The 23,809-nt window shown below is 39.8% G+C and overlaps 2 protein-coding genes across 2 annotated transcripts; both read right to left on the bottom strand.

Moving 5' to 3' along the window:
* Positions 1 to 1,302: 1,302 nt before the first annotated feature.
* On the bottom strand, positions 1,303 to 22,808 carry LOC115571882 (tissue factor-like). The gene is made up of 7 exons (XM_030401504.1): positions 22,590 to 22,808; positions 19,503 to 19,617; positions 18,368 to 18,457; positions 5,631 to 5,731; positions 5,243 to 5,421; positions 3,200 to 3,365; positions 1,303 to 2,186 (listed from the first exon to the last, which is right to left on the bottom strand). Exons 1-7 carry the CDS (start codon positions 22,654 to 22,656, stop codon positions 2,041 to 2,043), a joined length of 864 nt encoding a protein of 287 aa, XP_030257364.1. The 5' UTR covers positions 22,657 to 22,808; the 3' UTR covers positions 1,303 to 2,040.
* Positions 10,995 to 15,239, bottom strand: LOC115571881 (zinc finger BED domain-containing protein 1-like). The gene is made up of 2 exons (XM_030401502.1): positions 13,814 to 15,239; positions 10,995 to 13,115 (listed from the first exon to the last, which is right to left on the bottom strand). Exon 2 carries the CDS (start codon positions 12,639 to 12,641, stop codon positions 11,490 to 11,492), a length of 1,152 nt encoding a protein of 383 aa, XP_030257362.1. The 5' UTR covers positions 12,642 to 13,115; positions 13,814 to 15,239; the 3' UTR covers positions 10,995 to 11,489.
* Positions 22,809 to 23,809: the final 1,001 nt, after the last annotated feature.

The following is a 23,809-nucleotide window of genomic DNA, read 5'->3' on the forward strand; positions in this document are numbered from 1 at the left end:
ATGATAACAGCACCGAAACACAGCAGGTTTTGAAGAATGAGCTATGATCTGTAGACAGGTTTGGAATTTTTATTTCTGTTGTTCAAGCAAAGGTCTGTGTGTCTTTTTGCTGATCCAACAGTTCATGCGCAATGCTGACATATTCCTTAGTGATGTTGCCAGAGTGGCCTAGTGTGGCAGGAATTCCCTCAAAAAAGCAGTAATGCCCACGCTGTTCTAAATTTAATTTAAATTCTAGGCAGGATTACTTTTTTGTCAGAATGCCAAAGTTCAGAGAAACACAGCCATAGCCACACTGTAAAAAAGAAAAAGTTGAGAAAACGTAAAAATATCAAGGCAACATGATGCAAGAGATTTTTGAGTTTTCTCAACTTTTGCCTGCTGTTGTTGACTTAACTTAAGGTTTTGAAGTTTTGCCAAGATTTGCCAACTTGGATCTTCTTGTTCACCTAATTAGGACAATCCTGTGAGACTAAAAAATGAATTCTTGCTTGAATGCCATGTATTTCTACCTGCACCAAACACAGATTGTTTAGTTGAATTAACAAATAATTATTATATGTTCGTGCCATATATTGACAAAAACAAACCACGATGAACTTTTGTGATAAACGATCACAGGGGTACAAACAACTGCAATCACCATAATGTAACTGTCCAGCAGGAGAAAACAGACATGATATAGTTTGGTTAACTTAATATTTCCCAATTATTGCAGCACACTTACATGCTTAATCAGACGAAAGTCTCTCTCGGCAAACACCCCTTGACTCATGGTGTTAACATTTTTATCATCTTTGTTAACTCGATATAATTTAACCACAGAACAAAGGATGTGAATTAACCTGCAACCGTCTTACACATCATCTTATTCACAACACATTCACCAACCATAATTACACCAACAACAACAGAATACCCAAGAGTCTTTGCGCTACAGTCCACAAGGGGCGTTACATTATAAATCACTCGTGATTGGTTGGCAGATCTCTCTCTCTCTCTCTCTTTCTCTCTCTCTCTCTCTCTGAGATATATATACGTATATATATATATATATATATATATATATATATATATATATATATATATATATATATATATATATATATATATACATATATGTATATATATGTATATATATATATATATATATATAGTTACATTGACCAAAAATGGATCTAATCTAATATATCGACTCGATCGACTCCGAGCTATATATATATATATATATATATATATATATATATATATATGTATGTATGTATGTATGTATGTATAACTGATGAAAAAAACAGGGGAACCTTCCCATTTATATTGTTTTATTGCTTGTCCTTCCTTTTGATCAACAAAAGGTACTCTCACACAACATTAATTCAATTAGGAATCGTAATCTAAAGAGTTACAAGTTAAAAGTACAGTTAAAGTTGAAGTTCCATCAAGCAGCCACTGGATGCCACTAAAGAGATTAATTTACTGAGCCTGTAGAGGTTATTTCCATTTGGCCCTTACAGAATTTGAAAAATGATGAAATAATGAAAAAACTTTTTGGAGAAAACCAGACTGACATCCTGGGTAAAACAAGACAAGGTACGTTTTTGGCATAATATGTGAGGGAATACATTTAGTCTGCACTCATTCAATGGGTATACAATACACATTTTAAATCCTCTTAAGTAGTGTTTGTCCAAGTTCTTTCAATTGAAAGAACTACAGTGGTTTACATTTGATATTCTAAAACATAACTTTGCTTGATTTTCTATGGGCTAATAAGCAAGGATCCACATAAGACATTCAAATAGACTAAATGTTAGGTGGTATGCATACAGTATTACCTGTCGACAGCAGTCTGCAGAGTTTATCGTTAATGTCAGTTAAGATATGGAATAAAAAAACAACAATAACCACAATACACTTTAATCAAAGAGCATAGCAAAGTAAAGTACTATTGTACTAGGAACAGAGACAGAAAACTGAAGGGAGGCCAGCTCCCTGTCTTTGAAAGACACACAACACACACAGGCACACAAACACACACATACACTAAATAGGTGTCGACGATTGAGATGTTTGGAAGCCAGTGTTTCTTTCTTGGCGGCGTCTGCAGCAGAGGACCGTCACCGTAATGATGATGATGAGGACTGTTAGCAAGACGAAGATCGCACCAACCCACGCACCAAGACTCAAGTCTGGAGGGACATTGAGAGTCACAGTTAGACAATTAAATCTGGCTACTTACCACTTTAAACACAAATAGTATAGCTGTAACCATTAGTGACTCTGTAGAGTCCCTGGTGGGTCCCTGTGTTGTGCTGCCAGCATGGAAGACAAAGAATGGCAAAAAAATATATCAAGTAGGATAAAATCAACACTGCCATTTTGGTGATTTGGCAGTTTGTGATTGACCGTCTGCTGAATGCAATCCCTCAATTATTTTTCTGGGTTATAATTCTATTTCGATGTGGCATAAAAAAAACTCATGTTACAATGAGAACCCCTCGAACTGAAATGTATTTGTTCTTTCTGTTGCTGTGGAATATTAAAGGCAATAACTAATACATGTAAGGGAGCGCTGATGACGTTGTTTTTATCATCTTTTGAGTTGACATACATCACACTCATAAGGCTTTTGGGTTGAGCACACCAGTTCTTTTGTGAGACAAGTTTTAAGGATAAACTGTGTTTGGGTGAGACACATTTCATGTGAGCAAAACTGTTAGTTTACAAGAAAGCTCTTTGAGACATAGTGAACTCTTTTCCAGGTGATGTGCTCTCAGGTCATTTTTCTGACTACACCAGACAACAGAATGTGATATCCATACAAGCCATAAGCAGGACTTATTTCCTTGGTATTTCCTGCCTGTTCCCCCAAAGTGTGCATTTTTAATTTGCAGGAAAAAATTCTGGTGTCCCCTCAGAAACCCTGGGGATGACACCACCAACCCTCCAGCCACTTCAGTCCTTCTAGTCGTAGCCACCACAGAAGACCTAATATACAAAAAGTTATTCATCACAGGGAGCATTGAAGTTTAGCTTTCTGAAGAAGATGCATATAATTTATGATCGTCTTCCATAATAAGATATATCTGCCCTAATATGATAATGTGATGCTGATGACTCCCCAGATGGATGTATGTAAAGATCCTTGAAAACATTGTGTAGTGTATTGAGGCATAGTTTAGTGTGTACAGAGTGTGTGTACCTGTCCCAATGCCAGGGTCTCCATGTGTACATGACTGCTCGCTCCAGGCTCCCAATTTGGTGTTTTGGGGTCTTGAAGGTATGAAAGCTGCCACCATGAAGCAGTAACCCTGTCCTTCATCCAGTTTCGGAACCTCTGCTACACTGGAGTTAGATGTGATTGTTTTCTATCAGGTAAGAAGAGAAAATTACTTATCTAGCACACCATTTATGGTTAACATTAAGAGCTGAAATTCTTGATTAGATTACAGCATTTTATATCAAATCTAGGATTCCTATAATGCTCTCTCTGTGCTTGACAATAATATTTTTGTCAAACTAAAACACAACAACAAAACAAGTATCTTTCTAATATCAATATTTTTCAATATGAGCACTTACCCTTATTCATTTTAATAACTTTATTTTATCGTTAAGGTGACAGCTGAACGTCCCTCCACATGCCTCTGTCTCTCACTGGAGAGCTGAGGTTCATATTAGTAACAGTCATATAGATAAATGCTCAGTTGACTTAAATTAATTTACATTACATTCTTGAAAGTCTTTTCTTTCTAAAGCACATATCATCATCATTAGCAACATTAAATATAGGACTACACAGCTGGTTAGCAGCTTAACATAGACTGGAAACAGGGGGAAATGGCTGCATGACTTGGTCCAAAGGTAACAAAATCCAGCTACTATCTTGTCTAAAACTCACTAATTAACATTTTATATTATATCCATGTTATCAATACCAAGACTGATGTGTAAAAATAACATTTCAGCCCTGGGGATTGTGTTGCAGATAATTGCATTGCCTGCAGCTTGTGCAGCAGCCAGAGGAAATTCCTTACACATTTAAGTCAGTAAATACCCCACTTATGAATTATAGAGCATTTATGTGTCTTTTAAAAGGTGATTGACAACAAGCGCTTAAATAAGATTGCAGATGTTGTCCAGGACATCAGATATCATAACACCAAACACAGAGATTCATCTACCAAAAAAGCTTGGAAGGCTTTGAATCAAAGCTTCATGTAAAATCTTGTTTATTTAATTCGAATCAACTTGCTATTTTCTCTATTGCCTCCCCTCTCTCCGCCGTTTAACACATTATTTATCCAATGAAATTTCACAAACAGCAATATTAAATTTTTATGGGTTTTCTTAAACTTGAAAGTTATCCAAGCTCACACCATGTTCTGCTTGTTGTATTGGTGCTTTTCCACCTATGCACTTGTTTTTGACTGTTTTAAATGTGTAGTCTTAATTCTTCTGTTACTCTCAAGCAGGTGTATTTGAACAGCATCATTTGAACAACAAAGTTTGTCAAGCACCTGGATATATTCTCAGAAAAGTGCTTTAAGTATTCTTTATATGTGATATTAGTATCAAATTTGACTCAAAGGCCAAATGCTGTGTCCCCAGCTGAATTTTCCAGCTAATAAGAACCAATGATGGGTCATCCGCAGGCTTATTTTTGCATACAAATATTTAACTTTTCTTGCAGTGTGTTTTAACACTTACAACTCAATGCCAGTAGCACTTACAGTGCTTTTGTTATGGAAGAAACTTCTGAGTGTTACCTTTCAAAAGAGACCATAAACATGCCTCTACTCCAAACAGTTAGCAGCTATCCATTTACCCTGAGTCTGCCTGGAATAAGCCTTCTGGGATAATTTTACACATATTTTCAGGAATTATTTACTTAATAACTACTCTACGGTCATTCTCCTGTTTCTCTCTAGTAGAAATTGAAGTAAATAACTGCTTTTTAGTTTTGTTGGGACCTCAACCACATGTTTAAACAATAGAGCAGCCTGCAGGTAAAACCAGAAGCTTAACTGCAAGTTGCTCCCAAACCAGTAGAGATTGAACAATGTCAGCCATTTTATCCCTCTCCTTCAAACACTCAGATTAAATTATCCCTGATCCCCGGTTGGTGCTCCGTCAATGATCAATTCATGTTAATAATCTATTTGTTTTATTAATTACCATTAGTCAGTAACAGATTTTGGTGACTGAGCTTCATATCAGTGTCAGTGTTGAATTTGGTACATACCTTGCCTGTACTCCCAGCCTTGTAGTAGATGATCTTATACTGGAGGTCATTAAGGAAGATGTCTCTGATGCTGAGCTGCCTCTGGCCAATATGGATACTGGTTAGAGGATCTGTGATGTTGACAATAACCCGGGTCTTGTCTACAGACTTCACAGTGAATTTTACAGCACTGATGTTACCTAAGGAGAGGACATATCAACTGCGGTCACGTGACTTGCTATCAGGCTATTTCATAGTCGCCTATTCATGAAGCTTAAGAATGTGAGTCAGTCTGACTGGATCACCTCTGTGATCATGATTAGATAGATAGATAGATAGATAGATAGATAGATCCCAGAGGTGTGCGTGTGTGTGTGTGTGTGTGTGTGTGTGCACATGCAATACCTACTCTCTTTATAGGGGTTGAAGTGTGAGGAATAAGTATGAGGGGGTTCGTCAGTGGTATAGTCATAATCCATGATGTCTGTTCGAATGTCAGCAGTGTAGATCCTGTCAAAGTTGAACACATAAGTATAGTTTGGAAGTATGCAGAATGAATTCAACATGCATCTTTTTAGAGTTTACAAAATGTTTAAGAAATACAACTGGGATGTATTTAAAGGAGACCAATTGTGCATTTTGATTTTTTTCCTTTTCTTGAAAGTCCAAAAGGTCAAAGTCCACTCCTCTCACCCACAGAAAACTCTGCTCCTCAAGTCGCTAAAAAACGCCTTATCAGTAGGCCCGCCTTTAACTTCATGATTTTTTCACTTTATCACTTTACTACGCCATCATGTCACACATTTACATAATGTTTGTCAGTGGTGCTGGTTGTGTGTGTGAGCTGACCAATCAGAGCAGCCAGGGTACCCAGGAGGGGCTCCTTAAAGAGACAGGAGCTAAAAGGGAGCGTTTCAGACAGAGGGAGAATACAGTCCTGCAGCACTAGACAGTATCAGTATGAGAAATGATGTTTTTTGGAGTATTAAATCATGTAAGAATCTACATGGAACCAGTGACCTTCCGATCACCAGACGACCTGCTCTACCCGCTGAGCTACTGCCGCCCCAAACATCTCATTCTAAATGTCCCTGAATGTTGGAGGATAACGTTCTCTAAAAACATTCCAAAAATGTTTTGTGATAACCTCCATAAAATGTTCAGTGACAACATTGCTTGAACGTTATGCCCTAATGTTCTTGAAAACGTTCTCAGCGGGAAGTTTTCGTTAAGTTCCCAGAATGTTCGAGAATAACGTTCTCTAAAAACATTCCAAAAATGTTTTGTGATAACCTCCTTAAAATGTTCAGTGACAACATTGCTTGAACGTTATGCCATAATGTTCTTGAAAACGTTCTCAGCAGGACGTTTTCTTTAAATGGACTTATATAGCGCTTTTTCTAGTACTCAAAGCACAGTACTTGCCACATTCACACACTCATTCATATACTGATGGAGGAGGCTACCATGCAAGGTGCCAACTGCACATCAGGAGCAATTTAGGGTTCAGTATCTTTCTCAAGGACACTTCAACAAGCAGCTCAACCCAGCCCAGGGGAGCCGGGATTCGAACCGGCAACCAGACAACCTGCTCTACTCGCTAGCTGAATTACAGCTGCCCCAAATATCTCGTTCTAAGTTCCCAGAATGTTTGAGGATAACGTTCTCTAAAAACATTCCAAAAATGTTTTGTGATAACCTCCTTAAAATGTTCAGTGACAACATTGCTTGAATGTTATGCCCTAATGTTCTTGAAAACGTTCTCAGCCTCAAGTTTTCGTTAAGTTCCCAGAATGTTCGAGGATAACGTTCTCTAAAAAACATTACAAACATGTTTAGTGATAACTTCCTTAAAATGTTTACTAAAAGCCCTGTTAGAACATTACGCCCAAATGTTCTTAAAACATTTTTAGATGAAAGTTTTTAATGGTCCTGGAATTACACTATTTTACAGTTGGATAACATGCTTTGAAAAAAATATATAAATGTTTTGCAGTAACTTTTCATTAAAATATTTAAACATTACAACATTATGACAAAATTCCCACTTCATCTTAAGGCAAAAATGTCCTCACTAGGATCACTGATCATTTCCTTAATTATTGGAATTGGACTATTAACACATGTAAAAGTTTGATAACATCAACATTCAAAAGTCTTTCAACAGAATTATTTATTTATATTCTTTTAGCTAAAACAAGGGTTAGGGTTACGTTTTTTCAATTGCACTTTCCCCACTAGACATTCTGCTAGAACCAAAAAAACAAAAAAAATCAACAAAAACTGGCAAAGCCCCCAGACATGTGCACTTTAAACCTAAACTTTAAACTTAACTTTTTGGCTACAATAATAACGTAAAACGTACTGTTAAACACTTGATCTGACATTGTCATGAATTCATCTCTAATTTTGTCCAGATTGTCCATACTGGCATTTTACATGCAAATTACATGTCTTTCAATCCCAGGAGAGGGATCCAACTCTGTTGCACTTCCTGAGGTTTCCTCCATTGCTCACCCTGTAGGAAATCCGTCCCATGTAGACTATGTTGTAGAATATATTGTAAAGCCCCTTGAGGTAATTTTGTGATTTGTGATATTGGGCTATAAAATTATTTGTTTGATTTTACCTGAATGTCCTTGACTCATTGATTGTGATTGCTTGTGATTGTCACAAGTTAGAATCGATTCATCCATCCATTACAATTGGATGTTCTCACCAATTTAAAGGTAGGCCTACTAGGCCTATGTGTAAGAATCAGAATGACACTGATGGCCATTGGGGCAACTGCAGACAGCGACCTTGCACAGGAGCAAGCAGCCAGTGGCCAGACAGCATGGATCTGGCATTAGTTGCTTTGTAGCTGATAAAGTCATTTGCAAATAGCAACCTAGCCAATTTATCAACCCTGGGATGGCTGGGAGTCTGGATGGATTAGCAACGTCATTGTGGTGTGTTTGGTCGTGTCTTGGCTTGCATTGGCTTTTCTGAGGTAACTTAGCCTGCTTCCCTGGAGCTGGCATGGGTTCATGACATTTTATGAAAAAAGTTCTGTCATCTGTTATCTATATGGAATTAGATTTGTGCAAAAAGAAACAAACAAAACTTCTTAAATGTCAAACAAAAACAGGAATTTGAGAGAACATAAAACTCATTTCAAAAATAAAACTTAGAACTTGCAATCAAATAATTTGTCAAATAGTGTAAAATATTGGTCTTTTACTCTTCTAATAATGCATTATTTTGTTTACGGTTCCCTCTGCTGGTCTCTCTCCGCTCAGACTTTTGAGCTGACTCTCAGCTTTGTGGTCTCTCTGCAGCTCTGTCTCGTTCGGCTCCCTGACTTTTTGTTTGCAGTTTTGACACAAACCTGGGCGGGCCTTTTCAGGAGAGCGTCCCCATTGGCTAATTAGATTTTGACTGACACAGCTCAGTACCTAGGGGTAGCTAGCTAGCACGCTAAACGACCCCGGCTTTAAAATGGAGATCAGCAGTTTGACATTTAAGAAGTTTAGTTTGTTTCTTTTGGCACAAATCTTATTCCATATTATCTAAGGCCTTAAAAACATCTCCAAAACATTTTCCAAATGTTGCTTTGAGAATGTTCTTCCTTTGTTAACATATCACATTACAGAAACGTTTTATAAAAAAACATTCTGTAATCTGAAGCCTTAATAACATGTTGCAGTGAGAATGTTGTTCCTTTGTGAACATGTAATATTGTGGGAATAATTTGTTGGGACCCACAGATGAAGTAATTCATTGTGGATTTCAAAATGGACTCTGAACGGAACTCAGTGTCCCAGAATTCCCCATTCTTCACACCTAGGTGCAAAATTCAGGTTTAAGCTACTATTGGTCAGGTGACAGACCCCCTGCTGATAAGGTAGTCAAAACTTAAGAGCATTCATTGTTCTCCCTCCCTCACTCAACGCCCTCTACTCCTTCAACTTCGGATCTTCAAGGGCTCCTCTCCACCTCCCCCCACGGGGCTGCTTGCCTTCAAGATCCCTTTTTCTGGGCCCGACAAGCTGTGGAGAGCTGCAAGCTGCATTGGCAGCAGGCCCAAAGAACTTCTCACTGCAGCGACACAAGGTCCTGCCAATCTGAGGATCTAAGGATCACCAAGCAGGTTAGCATCGAGCTGCTATCCTTACAAAGGAAAGGAGCTACCAGTTTCTTTCTCTGCCGACTTTCATCAAACCTTGCACAGCAAGCTTTGCTCAACATTGGAGCCCCAACTTTCTCCTGCAACCACCAGCACTGTCTCTTCAAAGACTGGTAACGTTGAACTGGGCTTAGATAGCAAAGCACAGCACGGCTAAGCTCAGGACTTTAAACTCTGGTTGATGTAATGTGTTCAATTTATGTGTCTGTTCAATGTTTTGTTGTTATCGTGACCTCGAGTCAAGTTATTGGTAGTTTGCTTTCCTAGACTGCTAATTCGACATTAGCTGAATTATGCTTCACACAGACTCAGAATCTCTGCATGCAACTAACCATCTTCTATAACCTGGCACCACGTCACACACACACACATACTCACAGGCACACACATTCCTTGAGGCTAGAGCATATCACGCCCACATGTGATATCATTGACCGCCATTGTTTCTTTGTTCTGCCAGGCACACACACACACACACACACACACACACACACACACACACACTTGTATATGGTACATGTTAGTTAGATTGTGTGTTTCCATCTTTGTGTTAAGTTAATTATTAACCAGAGTTATAAACAGTTCAGTACATTTTTATGAGACTGATTTAGTAAAATTGCTATCTTTTCCCTTCTTCAAGGGTGGTGCCCCGAGGTGATCTAATGCAAATTGGATCATATTATTTATCATAATTAATAATTATCCCAAATAATCATTAATTATTATTGATTATTATTTACCCTAAATCCCCCTTTTATTGTTGTTAAACACTCCTTAAACGGGCCTTGTGTAATGCGAGGCCCAACTAATTTATAAATAGGGATGTAACAGTATGAAAATTTCACACCACGGTTATAGTGACCAAAATTATCACGGTTATCGGTATACCGCGTTATTTTTTAAAATGTCTTCAAAATGTTGAAAAAACTGTGATACACTGATAAATTGGAATAATTTCACCAAGATTTATATTTAAACAGATTTATTATCCATCCATCCATCCATCCATTTTCATCCGCTTATCCGGGGCCGGGTCGCGGGGGCAGCTGCCTGAGCAGGGACACCCAGACTTCCCTCTCCCCGGACACTGCCTCCAGCTCTTCCGGGAGGGACCCCAAGGCGTTCCCAGGCCAGCTGGGCGACATAGTCACACCAGCGTGTCCTGGGTCTTCCTCGGGGTCTCCTCCCGGAGGGACATGCCAGGAACACCTCCCGAGGGAGGCGTCCCGGGGGCATCCGAAACAGATGCCCGAGCCACCTCAGCTGGCTCCTCTCGATGTGGAGGAGCAGCGGCTCTACTCTGAGCTCCTCCCGGGTGACAGAGCTCTTCACCCTATCTCTAAGGGAGCGCCCTGCCACCCTGCGGAGGAAACTCATTTCGGCCGCTTGTATCCAGGATCTTATTCTTTCGGTCATGACCCAAAGTTCATGGCCATAGGTGAGGGTCGGAACGTAGATTGACTGGTAAATCGAGAGATTCGCCTTTCGGCTCAGCTCTCTCTTCACCACGACGGACCGATACAAAGACCGCATTACTGCGGCCGCTGCACCGATCCGTCTGTCAATCTCACGCTCCATCCTTCCCTCACTCGTGAACAAGACCCCAAGATACTTGAACTCCTCCACTTGAGGCAGGAACTCTCCTCCCACCTGGAGGGAGCAGGCCACCTTTTTCCGGTCGATTTATTATATATTAGAAAAGTCTTAACAATAAAAACCTTAACAACACTACAAAATCAACCTTAAATAAGTATAAAAGAATGCACCAAAACAGTGCAAATAAACCTTAAATACAGTAAATAAAAGATGTATCAAAACTTTAACAATAATCACATAAAAATGTATAAAAACTGCAACATTAATAATTACTGCAGAACAAAAAAAAGATTAAAGTGCAGGTTTAATTTCACATTAAGTAAACTTGAATAAGTAATTAAAATGAAAGCAACAGCCATGACAAACATATTGCACCAATAACAACACAAGTGTTACTTATGTTAAAATAACACAAAATATGTAAACAAATCAAATGAACAGCCCGGTGGGTGTGCTTGTTCTCTCCCTCCCATATCTCCTCAGACAGGATGCATGCATCTCTGTTCACTTCAGATTAGTGTGTAAGAATGTCAGCATATTAACTTTTTCTGGTTTAAGGAGGGATCTGTTGGGGGAGACAATGTGTCCACTGGCACTGAACAGTCTCTCTGATGGCACACTGGTCGCTGGGATGCACAAAAGCTTTCTGGCAATCCTGGCAAGATGAGGCAGCTCTGATGCATGGCCCCTCCACCACCCCAGTGGATCCTCTTCGGCTGGAATAGACTGCAGAGAGAGGTAGATCTTGATCTCTTCTCTCACTCCATTTTCTTGGGTGGTTGGAGTTTTGTCCTCTTCACCTCTCTTCTGTCTAGTTGAGGAGATCTCTTTCCACAACCTAGCCAAGCCTTTCCCCTCTGATGCCACTGGGGGGTCGCTGCTGCTTTGTGGCTCCTCCCCAGTTTGTGCAGGTGTTAGCTTCAGAGCTTCCTGGACACACCTGTCAACAATTGCTGGCTCAGGCTCATCCAAAAAGCTCATTTTGAAGCGGGGATCAATGAAGCAAGCCATTTTCATGACATTCTTTGCCCTCTCTGTGTACCTGCTGTTAAGGTCTTCTCTCATGACCCTTTTTATCTCCTTAGTCAAGGATGGGTCGTCATTATTTTCCACAAGTATCTCACAGGTGATGTGGTCCAGGACAGGCTTGATGACTGACAGTGTCACGCGTGTCTCTGAGGCAAGTGCATCTGTAAACTTGCTCAGTGACTCAGAGAGCTGGCACATTTGCTCCATGACACTTATGTCAGCATCCTTGGGCATCAGATGCCATACTCCCCTTTCTCCTGCCAGTGTAGCACAGATTGATTGCTGTTGGCTGAGGAATCGCTCAATCATTTTGTAGGTAGATCCCCACCTGGTGACCACATCATGTATCAGAGCTTTCTGTGGCATGTTGAGGGCAGCTTGCTTTTCTTTCAGAGCCCTCCTTCTCTTCCAGCTCCGCGAGAAGCCTTGGACCAGATGACGGCAGGCCCGAACTGCTGTGTCCACTCTCTGAATTTTCAGAGCCTTTGAGATGGCCAGGTTCAAATTATGGCCAAAGCACCCAAGCCACAGTTCTGGGAAGTCCTCAAAAGCCTTTATCATGTTGGTTGCATTGTCTGTGGTTATGGAGACCAGGTCTGTGTTTTTTATTGCCCACTCCTCCAGCATGTTCTCAAAAAACTCTCTGATGTTTTGAGCTGAGTGATCGTCCGGGAAGAACTGGGTTTCCAAGCACTGAGCCTCAAGCTGCCAGTCTGGGGTGAGGTAGTGAATGGTGAAGCTGATGTATGGTAGACCAGCCCCAATTTCGCTTGTCCACAGGTCAGTTGTTGCAGCCAAAAAAAATCCCCTGAGTTAAAGATTTGCGTACATCAGCTTTAACCTGATTGTACAGTTTGGGGATTTCAGTCTTTGAAAAGAAAGTCCGTGACGGAACTTTATAGTGAGGCACAGCAGTTTTCATCATCCTCAAAAAGCCAAGCCTCTCCACAATTTGAAATGGCATCATATCCTTTGCAATAAAGAAGGAAATGGCGAGGGTGCATACGCAGCCTGTTTTTGAAATGCATCCTTTACAGTCTGTGTTACTAAGGTAGATTGCGATGTAGTGGCAGGAGCACTTGACTGGCCAGCAGATCCTCTCTGTGAAAAAAATAAATAGAAAATGTCATTATTAATTATTACTGTCAGCGTTGCTAAATACTAAGGGTGCAACCAACAGATCACAAAACCTACAATTTAGATCACATCACTGTTGTGAGAAACAGGTTGGATATTTTTTTAGATCCAAACAAAAAGGATTATTGTCAAATGAATTATGAATACTCTATTTTGGCTCTATCTCTATCTAGACACGCGTTATATTCACAATTTCATATTATTCTTTCTACATATAATCCACATGTATTACATATTTGTGATATTATTTATATATATTGTCTGTCTCTCTGTCTGCCTGCTCATCTGTTGTCAGTGGACTCGGTCAATCTGATTGGTCAAATGTCTGCTGAACCACAGGTAGACGCTGCTCCGGCGAACGCAGCTGAGATGAAAGTCAGTCATCTCAGTCAGTTTGCATTCACTAACTCAATCCACCCAGTATGTGTTTGTGTCAAATCCTCCTCACTGCAGCTCTGCATCAATATTTGGGGAATTATTAGGTTGACTTTAAAAAGTGACATCTACAATTAATAAGCGGTTCAGATAACGTGCCAAATCACGGATCAACTTCGTTCAGTTATACCACTATCTGGTCAGTTTACATTAGTGACAACAGAAAATTAGACAGAGAAAACTCGACATACACATACATCATGCAACCGAGCTTAAGGTTAGCTTACCTTGCATTCGCTGAACAGTTTTGGGTGATGGTCGCGTAAATGAGTGAACAAATTGGAGGTGTTGCCACCCCTCGCCACAACTTTCTTTTTGCAGCTCCTGCACACAGGGCTGCCATCTTCGACCAGCTGTTCTTGTAGTAACCAAAATAGGCCCAGACTTCCAATTTAGTCCTTTTTGAAGGTGGAAAAATGTTTTGAGGGTCGCTAGTATCGCGTCCTCCCTCCGCCATGTCTTCTTCACAACAACATAATCGCACGTTGCACGCTGCGCATGCGTAGGGAGACCTGGATAAAGTATCTTGCGAGTTTTCCACACCGTGGTTACCGACCGCGGCGGTTACCATGGTAATTAAAACTTAAACGGTAACCTTCACCATCGGGAATTTTACCATGGTTTACCGTGACACCGGTAACCGTTACATCCCTATTTATAAAACAATGTCCCCCAAACATCCTCAGAGTGTTGCAGTGAGAGTGTTATTCCTTTGTGATCATGTAATATCGTGGGAATTATTTATAAAACAATGCCCCTGAAACATCCTCAGAATGTTGCAGTGAGAATGTTATTCCTTTGTGAACATGTAATATTGTGGGAATTATTTGTAAAACAATGTCCCCCAAACATCCTCAGAATGTTGAAGTGAGAATGTTATTCCTTTGTGAACATATCACAATACAGAAACATTTCATAGAAAAAGTTCTGTAATCTGAGGCCGTAATAACATCCCCAAAAAATCTTAATAATGTTACACCTAAAACATCCTTCCTTTGTTAACATATCATACTTCAGGAATATTTTAGGATGTTCTTTTCTGTGATCTGAGGTATCAAAGCATTTTCTGTGTGTTGCTTTGATAATGTTTTTCCTTTGTTATCACATAACATCATGGGAACGTTTTATAAAATACGTGCTGAAATCTGAGGCTTTAATAACATCCTGAAAACATTTTTCGCATGTTGCTTTGACAATGTTCTTCCGTTGATATTGTGTAACATTGTGGGAATTCCGTTCCGTTTTGAGAATATTTTTCCTTTGTTTTCATCTAACATTGTGGGAATGTTTTAAAGAAGAACATTCTATAATCTGTTAACTGAACAACGTCACCAAAACATTCTCAGAATGTTGCAGACAAAATGTTCTACCTTTGTTAACATATCACATCACAGGAATGTTGTAGAAAAAATGTTTTGTGAACTGAGGCCTTAATAACATCCCAAAAACATTTTCCAAGTGTTACTTACTAGGGGTGCACTTGTCCGATATTAAGATCAGATATCGGCCCCGATATTGACAAAACAGCTGGATTGGGGATCGAAAAAATGAACAGATCCACTGGCCGATCCAGTTTTTTTCTCTCCGTCGCAGCACATCCTACGTTATTCATCAGCGTCTGTGTGTCGCATGCTGGAAGAGCACTAGTTGTTGTTTGACCAACTTTTTATTTTATTTATTCTCAGGTTCAGCTGCTATGTTTTATTTTGTGTTCCTGTTTGCAGGACGTTGCCCTTACTCACGTCACATTTCTCCGCTGATTAGCTAGTAGCCCCGCCATCAGTTGTTAGCCTCACCGATCAGCTGTTAGCCTAGCAACGCTAACTTTCAAACCGACGTACTCAATACTATGTGGGCTGTCCATCGTTGGCCCTTCGTCACTCCACCACAACCTCAGGGTTATTCACCGCCGGGCTCCTTTGTTGCTCTCCTCTGCTGCTGCTGTCTCCCCGGCTCGCAGCGATGTTGGATGGTCGCTACTTTGCCGTTGCTGCGGGGTCTTCAGGTGTTCAGCACAGGAGCACCTGGACCTCTGCTGTCACTTCACCCCAGGCTTCATCGCTTGGATTGAATCTTTTGGTCTCCTGTGTCGCCCCCGCTGTGTGCAGGAAGCCTCCAGACACTAGTTTGTACACGGACGGTGCTACTGACTTCAGTGCTAGTGTTCCCTCCATGCTGACTGACAGGCGCCCCATTTATTCTTTGTTTTGTTTGTTCCACTTTGTTAAGTGTCTTTGGGTACCCTGACAGGCGCTATGTAAATTAAATGTATTATTATTATTATTATTATTATTATTCATGTTACACATGTTTACAATGTTTGGTATATGTTTGATTGTTTTGTCTTAGTTAGGAAAGTAATGTTTAGTTAGGAAAGTCTGGTGACTTTAGTCTCTTCCACATGGTATAAGGTGGACGGTATCAATTTATTATTAATTCAACAGCGGCATCGGATCAGTATCGGGTATCGACAGATACACAAAGTCCAGACATCGGTATCGGTATCAGGACTGAAAATGACAGATCGGTGCATCCCTATTACTTACAGAATGTTCTTCCTTTGTTGTCATTTAAAATCGTTGGAATGTTTTATAAAAAATGTGATATAATCTTAAGCCCCTAATAACATCCTGAAAACATTTTCTAAATGTTGCTTTCGGAATGTTTTCATGTGACATTCTCGGAACGTTTTAAAGAAGAACATTCTATAATATGTTACCTCACTGACATCCCCAAAACATCCTGATAATGTTACAGCTAAAACTTCCTCTCTTTGTTAACATATCACGTTACAAGAACGTCTTAGAAAAATTTTCTGGGATTATAGGCCTTAATAATATTCTGAAAACATTTTCCGCATGTCGCTTTGACAATGTTCTTCGTATAACATTGTGGGAAAATTTTATAAAAAAAGTTCTGTAATCGGAGGCCTTAAAAAAATGCCAAAAACATTTTCTAAATGTTGCCTTAAGAATGTTCTTCCTTTGCTATTTTGTAACATTATGGGAATGTTTTATAGAAGAACATTCTATAATCTGTTACTTCAACAACATCATCAAAACAACTTCAGAATGTTGCACTAAAACATTCTTCCTTTCTTAAAGGTCCCATATTATACTGTTTTTCATCAATTTCACACAGCTGTCAGAGGTCCAACAAATCTGTATTCGATATGTATTGCCCCAAACACATCCATGGTCCTGAACTCCAGCTGTCGCTCTGCTGAGCTCTGTTCACAGCACTCTGTTTCTGTGCCTGCACCTTTAAATGCTAATGAGCTGCGTCTGTCAACGCCTACTTGGGGAGCCTTGCCTGCTACGTCACTCTCAGGGAGGGGAAGCCCCTTATGCTAACGGTAGCATGCACTAATGTTTACGGTGGATGTAACACTATGGCTCGCAGAGATTTTTTCGTTCAACCGAACCAGTTTGATCCAGAATCGGACCCAGAAGTAGAGGCTCCGGAAGAAGTACAGACTCTGCGGCTGCAGCAGGACGTTTCAGAATGGTTAGTTTGGCTGAATAATATTAGTTTGTTTGTACGTGTTGTTACAGCTACTGCCATGTAGCTAATGGCTAACAGCTAGCGAAAGCTGTGTTTGTCTCCAACACAGTCTCCAAACTGTTATACACTGTTTGCATCGTCTCTGTCTCCAGTCTGCACGTTTCCAGACTTTCTACTGTGACAACAAAGCTCCCTCACAATATTATTAACATTAAACTGTAAATGCTATCAAACCGCGGCGACACTTATCGCTGGGTCGGTTGCAGTTGCTTGGTCCAGTATGGTTGAGACTGATCCTTTTAGGAGGGTCAGTGTCGAGGCAAAGCCAGCTTTGTATTGACTCTCGTTACTGAAGCAGTCCGACGTGAGGTGGTTAGCACACACATACAAGCTAACACGAACCGCAGCCGGCACGTTGTCATTCAAAATGAAACAAGACCACTGTCTCTTCTGTTGTTCTGTAGCTGTGACAGAATATAGGCACTTCTGTTGATTTATACACCAACAACAGAGCAATTGCGTGTCTAGCTCTGAGCGACAACGTTGTGAAACACTGCTGTCTGGTGAGCACACACATACAGCATTTTGGGAACTGCTGTGGGTACATTCCCATTAAAAATAAAATCCATCCATTGAGTCCTCAAGACCCCCGATGAGAGAGGTTTAAAAAGACTGGTGCTCGTTAGTGCAGCCAACGACAGAGCAACCGCTTCTTCCCGGTCGTACACTCGCCATTTTCTAACCGAGCGGAAAAAAATGGCGCCGTTTAGATAATTCCTTCGGGTGTGGCAAACCTTCACCTGGGGCGGTGCCACCAACCTAGGGGGACGCGTCTAATTAACTATCTTCAACTGGCCTGTATAAGCACACATTTTCTAAAGGCGGAGAAAGCAAAAAAGGGAGAGGATGAACTTTTTTCATACCAGGGGGATTGTAGACAGGCCGGGGATGCATATTATTGATAGAAAACCGCTCTAAGGTGTATTTTGCATAATATGGGACCTTTAACATTTAACGTTATAGGAACATTATTTGAAATGATAAACATACTTAAAATGTTCTTTGAACATTAGATAAAAACATTTTTTATAAAACATAATAAGAACTTGTAGGGAATGTTAGCCAATGTTGTGGGAACATTCCCTGCTAGCTGGGAAACAACTGTGATGTATGTTAAGCTTAATAAAATGTACAAATGTACCAGATATCAAAGGAAATGCTCGAGTATTACTGTACATAAGATAAAAGTATAATTCAGATTCATGTATTGTTCCTACCTGTCGAAGGGTTGAAGATCATTGGTCAGATCGCATTCTAACTCTGACACATTGATGCAGTCAGGACTCTCCTGCCAATTTTCATCATCCCTGATAGCACCATAACAAAACACAAAAAACATAAGAATGAAACCATAGTAAAGAAATTTAAAAAAAGAAAGACAGAAAACACAGAGACTGCTAAAATCAAGATCGCTGACTTGAGCCTGTACTTTTATTTAAGGTGGATAGAGATTTTAAAACAGAGATTAAAAGTCCATTTTTTGCTGGAGACGAAGGAACAAAGTTGTGATATCATTTCAGTACAAGAACACATTCCACACTGAACACACAGGAAGAAAAAAAAAACTAAGGAAGAAAAGATAAAATGAACTGCGCTAGACTCACCAGAAAAATTATGGTATGATAAAAAGCATGGAACAGTGCCTTTGTGTGTGTAAAGTCTTCAGATGTGTATATCACACAATATAGACTCCATGGTTATACAGTCGTGGTCAAAGGTTCACATTCATTTGTAAAGAACATGTATCATATTATTATAGGTCTTCTGAAAATGTGATCAAACTTGCTGGCTCAAAAATACACAGTAATTCTAATATTTGGTTAAATGTCTCTTGGTCATTTTCATGAGGTTCTTTTGATTGCATCCACAAGCTTCTGGTTGTCTGCTGAATATTTAGCCACTCGCCTTGACAGAATCAGTGAAGTAAACCAAATGTGATGGCTTCCTGGCACAAACTTGTTTCGCGATTGGTCCACATATTCTCTACGGGGTTAGAGTCAGGACTTTGGGAAGGCCATTCCAAAACCTCAATTCTTCAGTCATACCTTTACTACATTATTGTGTGTTTGAGGAACACCCAACTGCACCCGAGACCCAATCTTCTTACTGATGATTTTAGGAATTTCTGAAGAAAGACACTCCTCCTTCTTCATTATTCCATTTGCTTTCTTTAGAGCAGCAGATCCACTGACAGCAGAACAGTGCCACACCATAATACTACCATCACCATGCTGTACAGTAGGTGAGGTGTTCTTGGGGTTAAAGGCCTCAACTCTCCTCCTGTGTGTGTGTGTGTGTGTGTGTGTGTGTTTGTGTGTGTGTGTGTGTGTGTATGCATGTGTGTGTACTTACACAGAGTACCAAACAGTGAATTTGTGGTCAGGTTCTTTGGCACTCCAGAGGAGGATGGTTTTAAAGTCCAGAGACACCCATCGAACATTCTCTGCTGTGGGCACAGTGTTCATATCTGTAAATGAAAGGCAACATTACTCTCCACCAATCCACGATCTGTGAATATTTTTCTTTCTTTTTTTTGTTTTTTTCTGTGAGTTTACGCCATGATGTATGTATGTAATGTAACTTTGATAAACAAGTTAAAGGAAAAACTTCCCGCTTCAACCTAATTTCTCATAAACAGACCATAATCAAAATCTGATCTGCCAGTCAGCAAAGCTGAAAGTGAGGCCAAAAGAAACAGTTCTATAAATATTGTTTATGCAGCTTGAGACACTGTCTGTCCAGCAAACATCCAATTTTAGTAACACTGAATTAGGTTCTCATCGCATTAATTTCTTTCGAAGATTAAAGAAGAATGTTGTGAATCATTTTGGTGCATTGGTAGAAGTGAGGAAATCTCGATTATAAGATGCTTTGTGATGTGGACATGGATCACTCTGCATCGAAGCAGAGACAGAGCATAACTGAGCGTTTGCAGTTTATGTTAATTGTTGATATTCCGAGCTTGGCTGGAATAGTTTTATAGTTGCGTTGCTCTCATGCTTTAAATTGTTGCCAGGTTAACATTACTTATGTTGATGTGGCGAAGGGAGGCAGAGATCAGCACAGAGTAATGAATGAAAACACCAAGTAGGGCCTATATTGAAAGTTTTATTTGACACATCAGATTTTCATTACCATGTTAGCCATTTTCCAATAAAGCTGACATCTGCTGTCATAAGTGAGCACAGCTAATGAGTCAACAATTTAGGAGGTGCTCTCAACTTTGCTGTCCAACTCTGAGAGAGGTGTGTGCAACTGAGTCATGTTTGTGGTACCACATCCAGGAAATTCCCAGTCTTAGAGCTGCTGTCTGAAAACCTTATTATGTTTACAGCACAACACTTTTTTGTTTATGCTATGTCTTTGTAATGTTTATGTTCTGAGGTGGGTCACACAGATACTGGTACTGAAAAGATGCAGATGAAATAAAATGGAAGTTCAGATTTATTGAACTGCTTGTATGACATGATGAAAATGTAACCGTGTTGAAATAGTATTACTTTTCCAAGTAACAAGTAGTGTAAGGGATTACAATTTCAAAATCATTAATAATATTGCAGTTACTATATTAAGTAATTAATGTTACTGCACTGCCAGAACATAATTTGTTTTTTGTCCCTGGTATGCTGTCTTGCCATGGTATGTATGGGCAACAGATCAGGGCAAGTCATGACAGCTGCCCCCCAAAAAGCTAAGGGATGGAGGATGAGGGAGTAAAGTATGTCTCTGTCAGTTCGTCTCAGTCAAACATGCAAGGAACATGCTGGGTTGTGAACCTTTGTGTGAGCAGCAAAACTCTATCAACCGCAAAAAATACAACATGTAAATGACTATAACATCTGATATAGCAACAAAGCAATGTGAAACTTGTCGAAGCATGCTGTGTTCCCTGCTTCCGCGTTTACTGCAGTGAAGCATCAGGCACTCCAGAAACTGGATTTGATAACGAGTAAGGTAATTAAGCTTATGATTCCAAGTCACAAGTATTATTACATTATTACAGTGTTATTACTTCTTAACAGATTAATAACTAATGAGTAACTTATTGCATTAAACTGCCATAACACTGCTGATCATAACAATGGCTCAACACAAAGGAAATGAATGAATAATCCATAAAAATACACTATCCACAGTTTACAAGGGGGTTTTTCAACTGAAGAAATAGTCCCTATATTCCAAACTGATGTATAACAATGGAAGTGAATGGAACTGTATTGGAAAGTTCCTTTCACTTCCATTGTTTTGGTGTGGAGGCAGGAAATTATACCAGATTGAGCTCAACAAGACAAGTCAATTGTTATGAATTTCCATCATGAAGACAATTGTAAATCAGGATGATTTTAAATATACTTGCTAATACCAGTGACATGTCTAGCTCCATAATGTACACTCCCGTATTGATTTGCTGATTGATCATGTATTGCTACAAAAGGGGTCTGTATCTTTCCATTGATTCACTTGACAGAATCACTAAAGAAAATGGATGTGCTGCAGTCGAACTATATTATTTTTCAACAAAACTTAACTTGAATTAATCTCTCTATGTTTTAGTGACATCTTAAGATTTTTAAGCATATTTTGATGAGTCTTTGATGAGTCTGGTGATAGCAATTAATGTTGTCAATCCCAACGATGTTGGCCAGGACAATAACATTCATCTCATGACAATAGCCTGACAGAGGCCTACAAATGCCTGAAATACTGACATCATACATAGTTATGTCACTGTTAAGTTAGAACAGGGACATAGGAACCAAACTCAAACCCTTGCAGATCCAGTTACAAGCTGTAACCAATTTGAAAGCTGAACAATTGGCCATATTCAAAGACCTCCCTCAACTATCTAATCACTGCAATACACAATATGTATCTCGATATGTGCTTGGACTGGCCAACAAAATCAAATATAACAATGCTTTTGACCAGATACCTTGATCGCTATTGCAATGATAGTGTCGGGGTGACAACTTTTACATTCACTGAATATCAACAGAATGAGACTCTTGATGAACTAGAATCAGTCATGTGGATATAAGGATATAACTCAGTGGGTAAGGCGATGTATTAGTTCAAGTAAAACTTGAAAAAAATGACATCACTGTAACGCAGCCTTAAAAACAGGAAAAGACAGTAGTTATGTGATCTCACTATACAACTATTTACAAAATCTAAGATGATACATAGTCTCATATCACAATATTACATTGATATACTGCCCAGCCTTGATACAAAAGGTAGACTTTCTGAAATGTGACACAAATCCGTCTGGGAATGAGCTGCTAGAAACTGTTTGAAAAAGGTTTGTTACATAAGCTTTAAAGTGTTCACAACACCAGTAATATTGATAAAAAACAGCAGCACCAGTCCTTACTCAGCACAAGTCTATCCATCCATCATCCAGCCATCCATCCATCCAGCTATCCATTATAGTCTTACCAGCAGTACTGATGATCCAAGCAAACATACAGACTCCCAGACAAAGCGCAGTATTCAGAGATGCCATGTTAACACTAATTCAATCCTGCGAAAACTAACTAGATCTAGGAAAAGTAGCTGTGGATAAGTCGTTCTGTGGGTCTCGAGCAGCTCAGACTGACTGTTGTTTGTGCACAGCAGAGCAGAGAGTGTGGGAGCTGAAGATGGGGGCACTGGGGGACTGTCAAGGGTTCCGCCTAGGTCCGCCTGCTGATCCCTCCCACATGCCTGCCTGCTGATGGAGGTTTCGCAATGCTTTGCTTCGTTTGGACTCCTCCTTTTACCAAAGCACAGCTTGAATGAATGTCCTCGAGCTCAGACACTACACCCCTTTAAAACTTGGAATCTGTCTCTCTTAGACAGTTCAGAGTGTAAACCCCACTGGATTACATTAATAATAAGTATGAAATAGTTACACCCACCTTCACAATAACTCAACAGTTGATTCTGTCTTTGCTCTGTCATTAAAGGAAATTTCAGCTCTGTGCTGCTCATTCAACCGTGTATTCAACCACGTGTCTGTGAAAGGCCCAAGGAAACTTTTTCATCTCTTTCTGAACTGAGTACATGTGCAAACAGACTAATGTGATATGTCAGTGCTCCTCCCGATTTTCAATTAAAATTACTGATTCCATTTACAGTGTATACCCTTTGTTGATGTTTTAATTATTTGCTCAAAAACGGTGTACAAGTAAGGTGAACTACGCAATAAGATTCAAATTTTACTATTAAAAAAACTATACAGATAATAAATGAATAATAATGTTTGTAATGTAAAATGTACTATTGATGGTGGAGTGTTGCAGATGAGGTCAGCAGTCTGACAGCCTAGGCAAAGAAGCTGCTCTGTAGCTCGTGGTATGGCAGTAGATATGTCTGATGGCAGCAGGGTGAACAGACTGTGGCTGGGTGGGTGTTGTCTTTTAGTATCCATAGCTCTATGTGCAGACATCTCACCACCCAGGTGTCACTTATTCTCTGTAGATGGTATCAGTGATATTCTGATCTAGTTTTAATCCCCCACTGGAGAACATTTTTGTCCTAGGCTGTTCACGAACCATGGCAGTTTGCAATGTTTCCAGTCAGGATGTGTGACTGTTGCTTTGTAAAAGTTGACTTGGCATTAAGCCTTCTTAAGTTTCCCTAAGAAGTGGACCAATCTCTGTTTCTCTGTTTTCATG

Source organism: Sparus aurata, chromosome 21, assembly GCF_900880675.1.
Source record: "Sparus aurata chromosome 21, fSpaAur1.1, whole genome shotgun sequence".
NCBI lineage: Eukaryota > Metazoa > Chordata > Actinopteri > Spariformes > Sparidae > Sparus > Sparus aurata.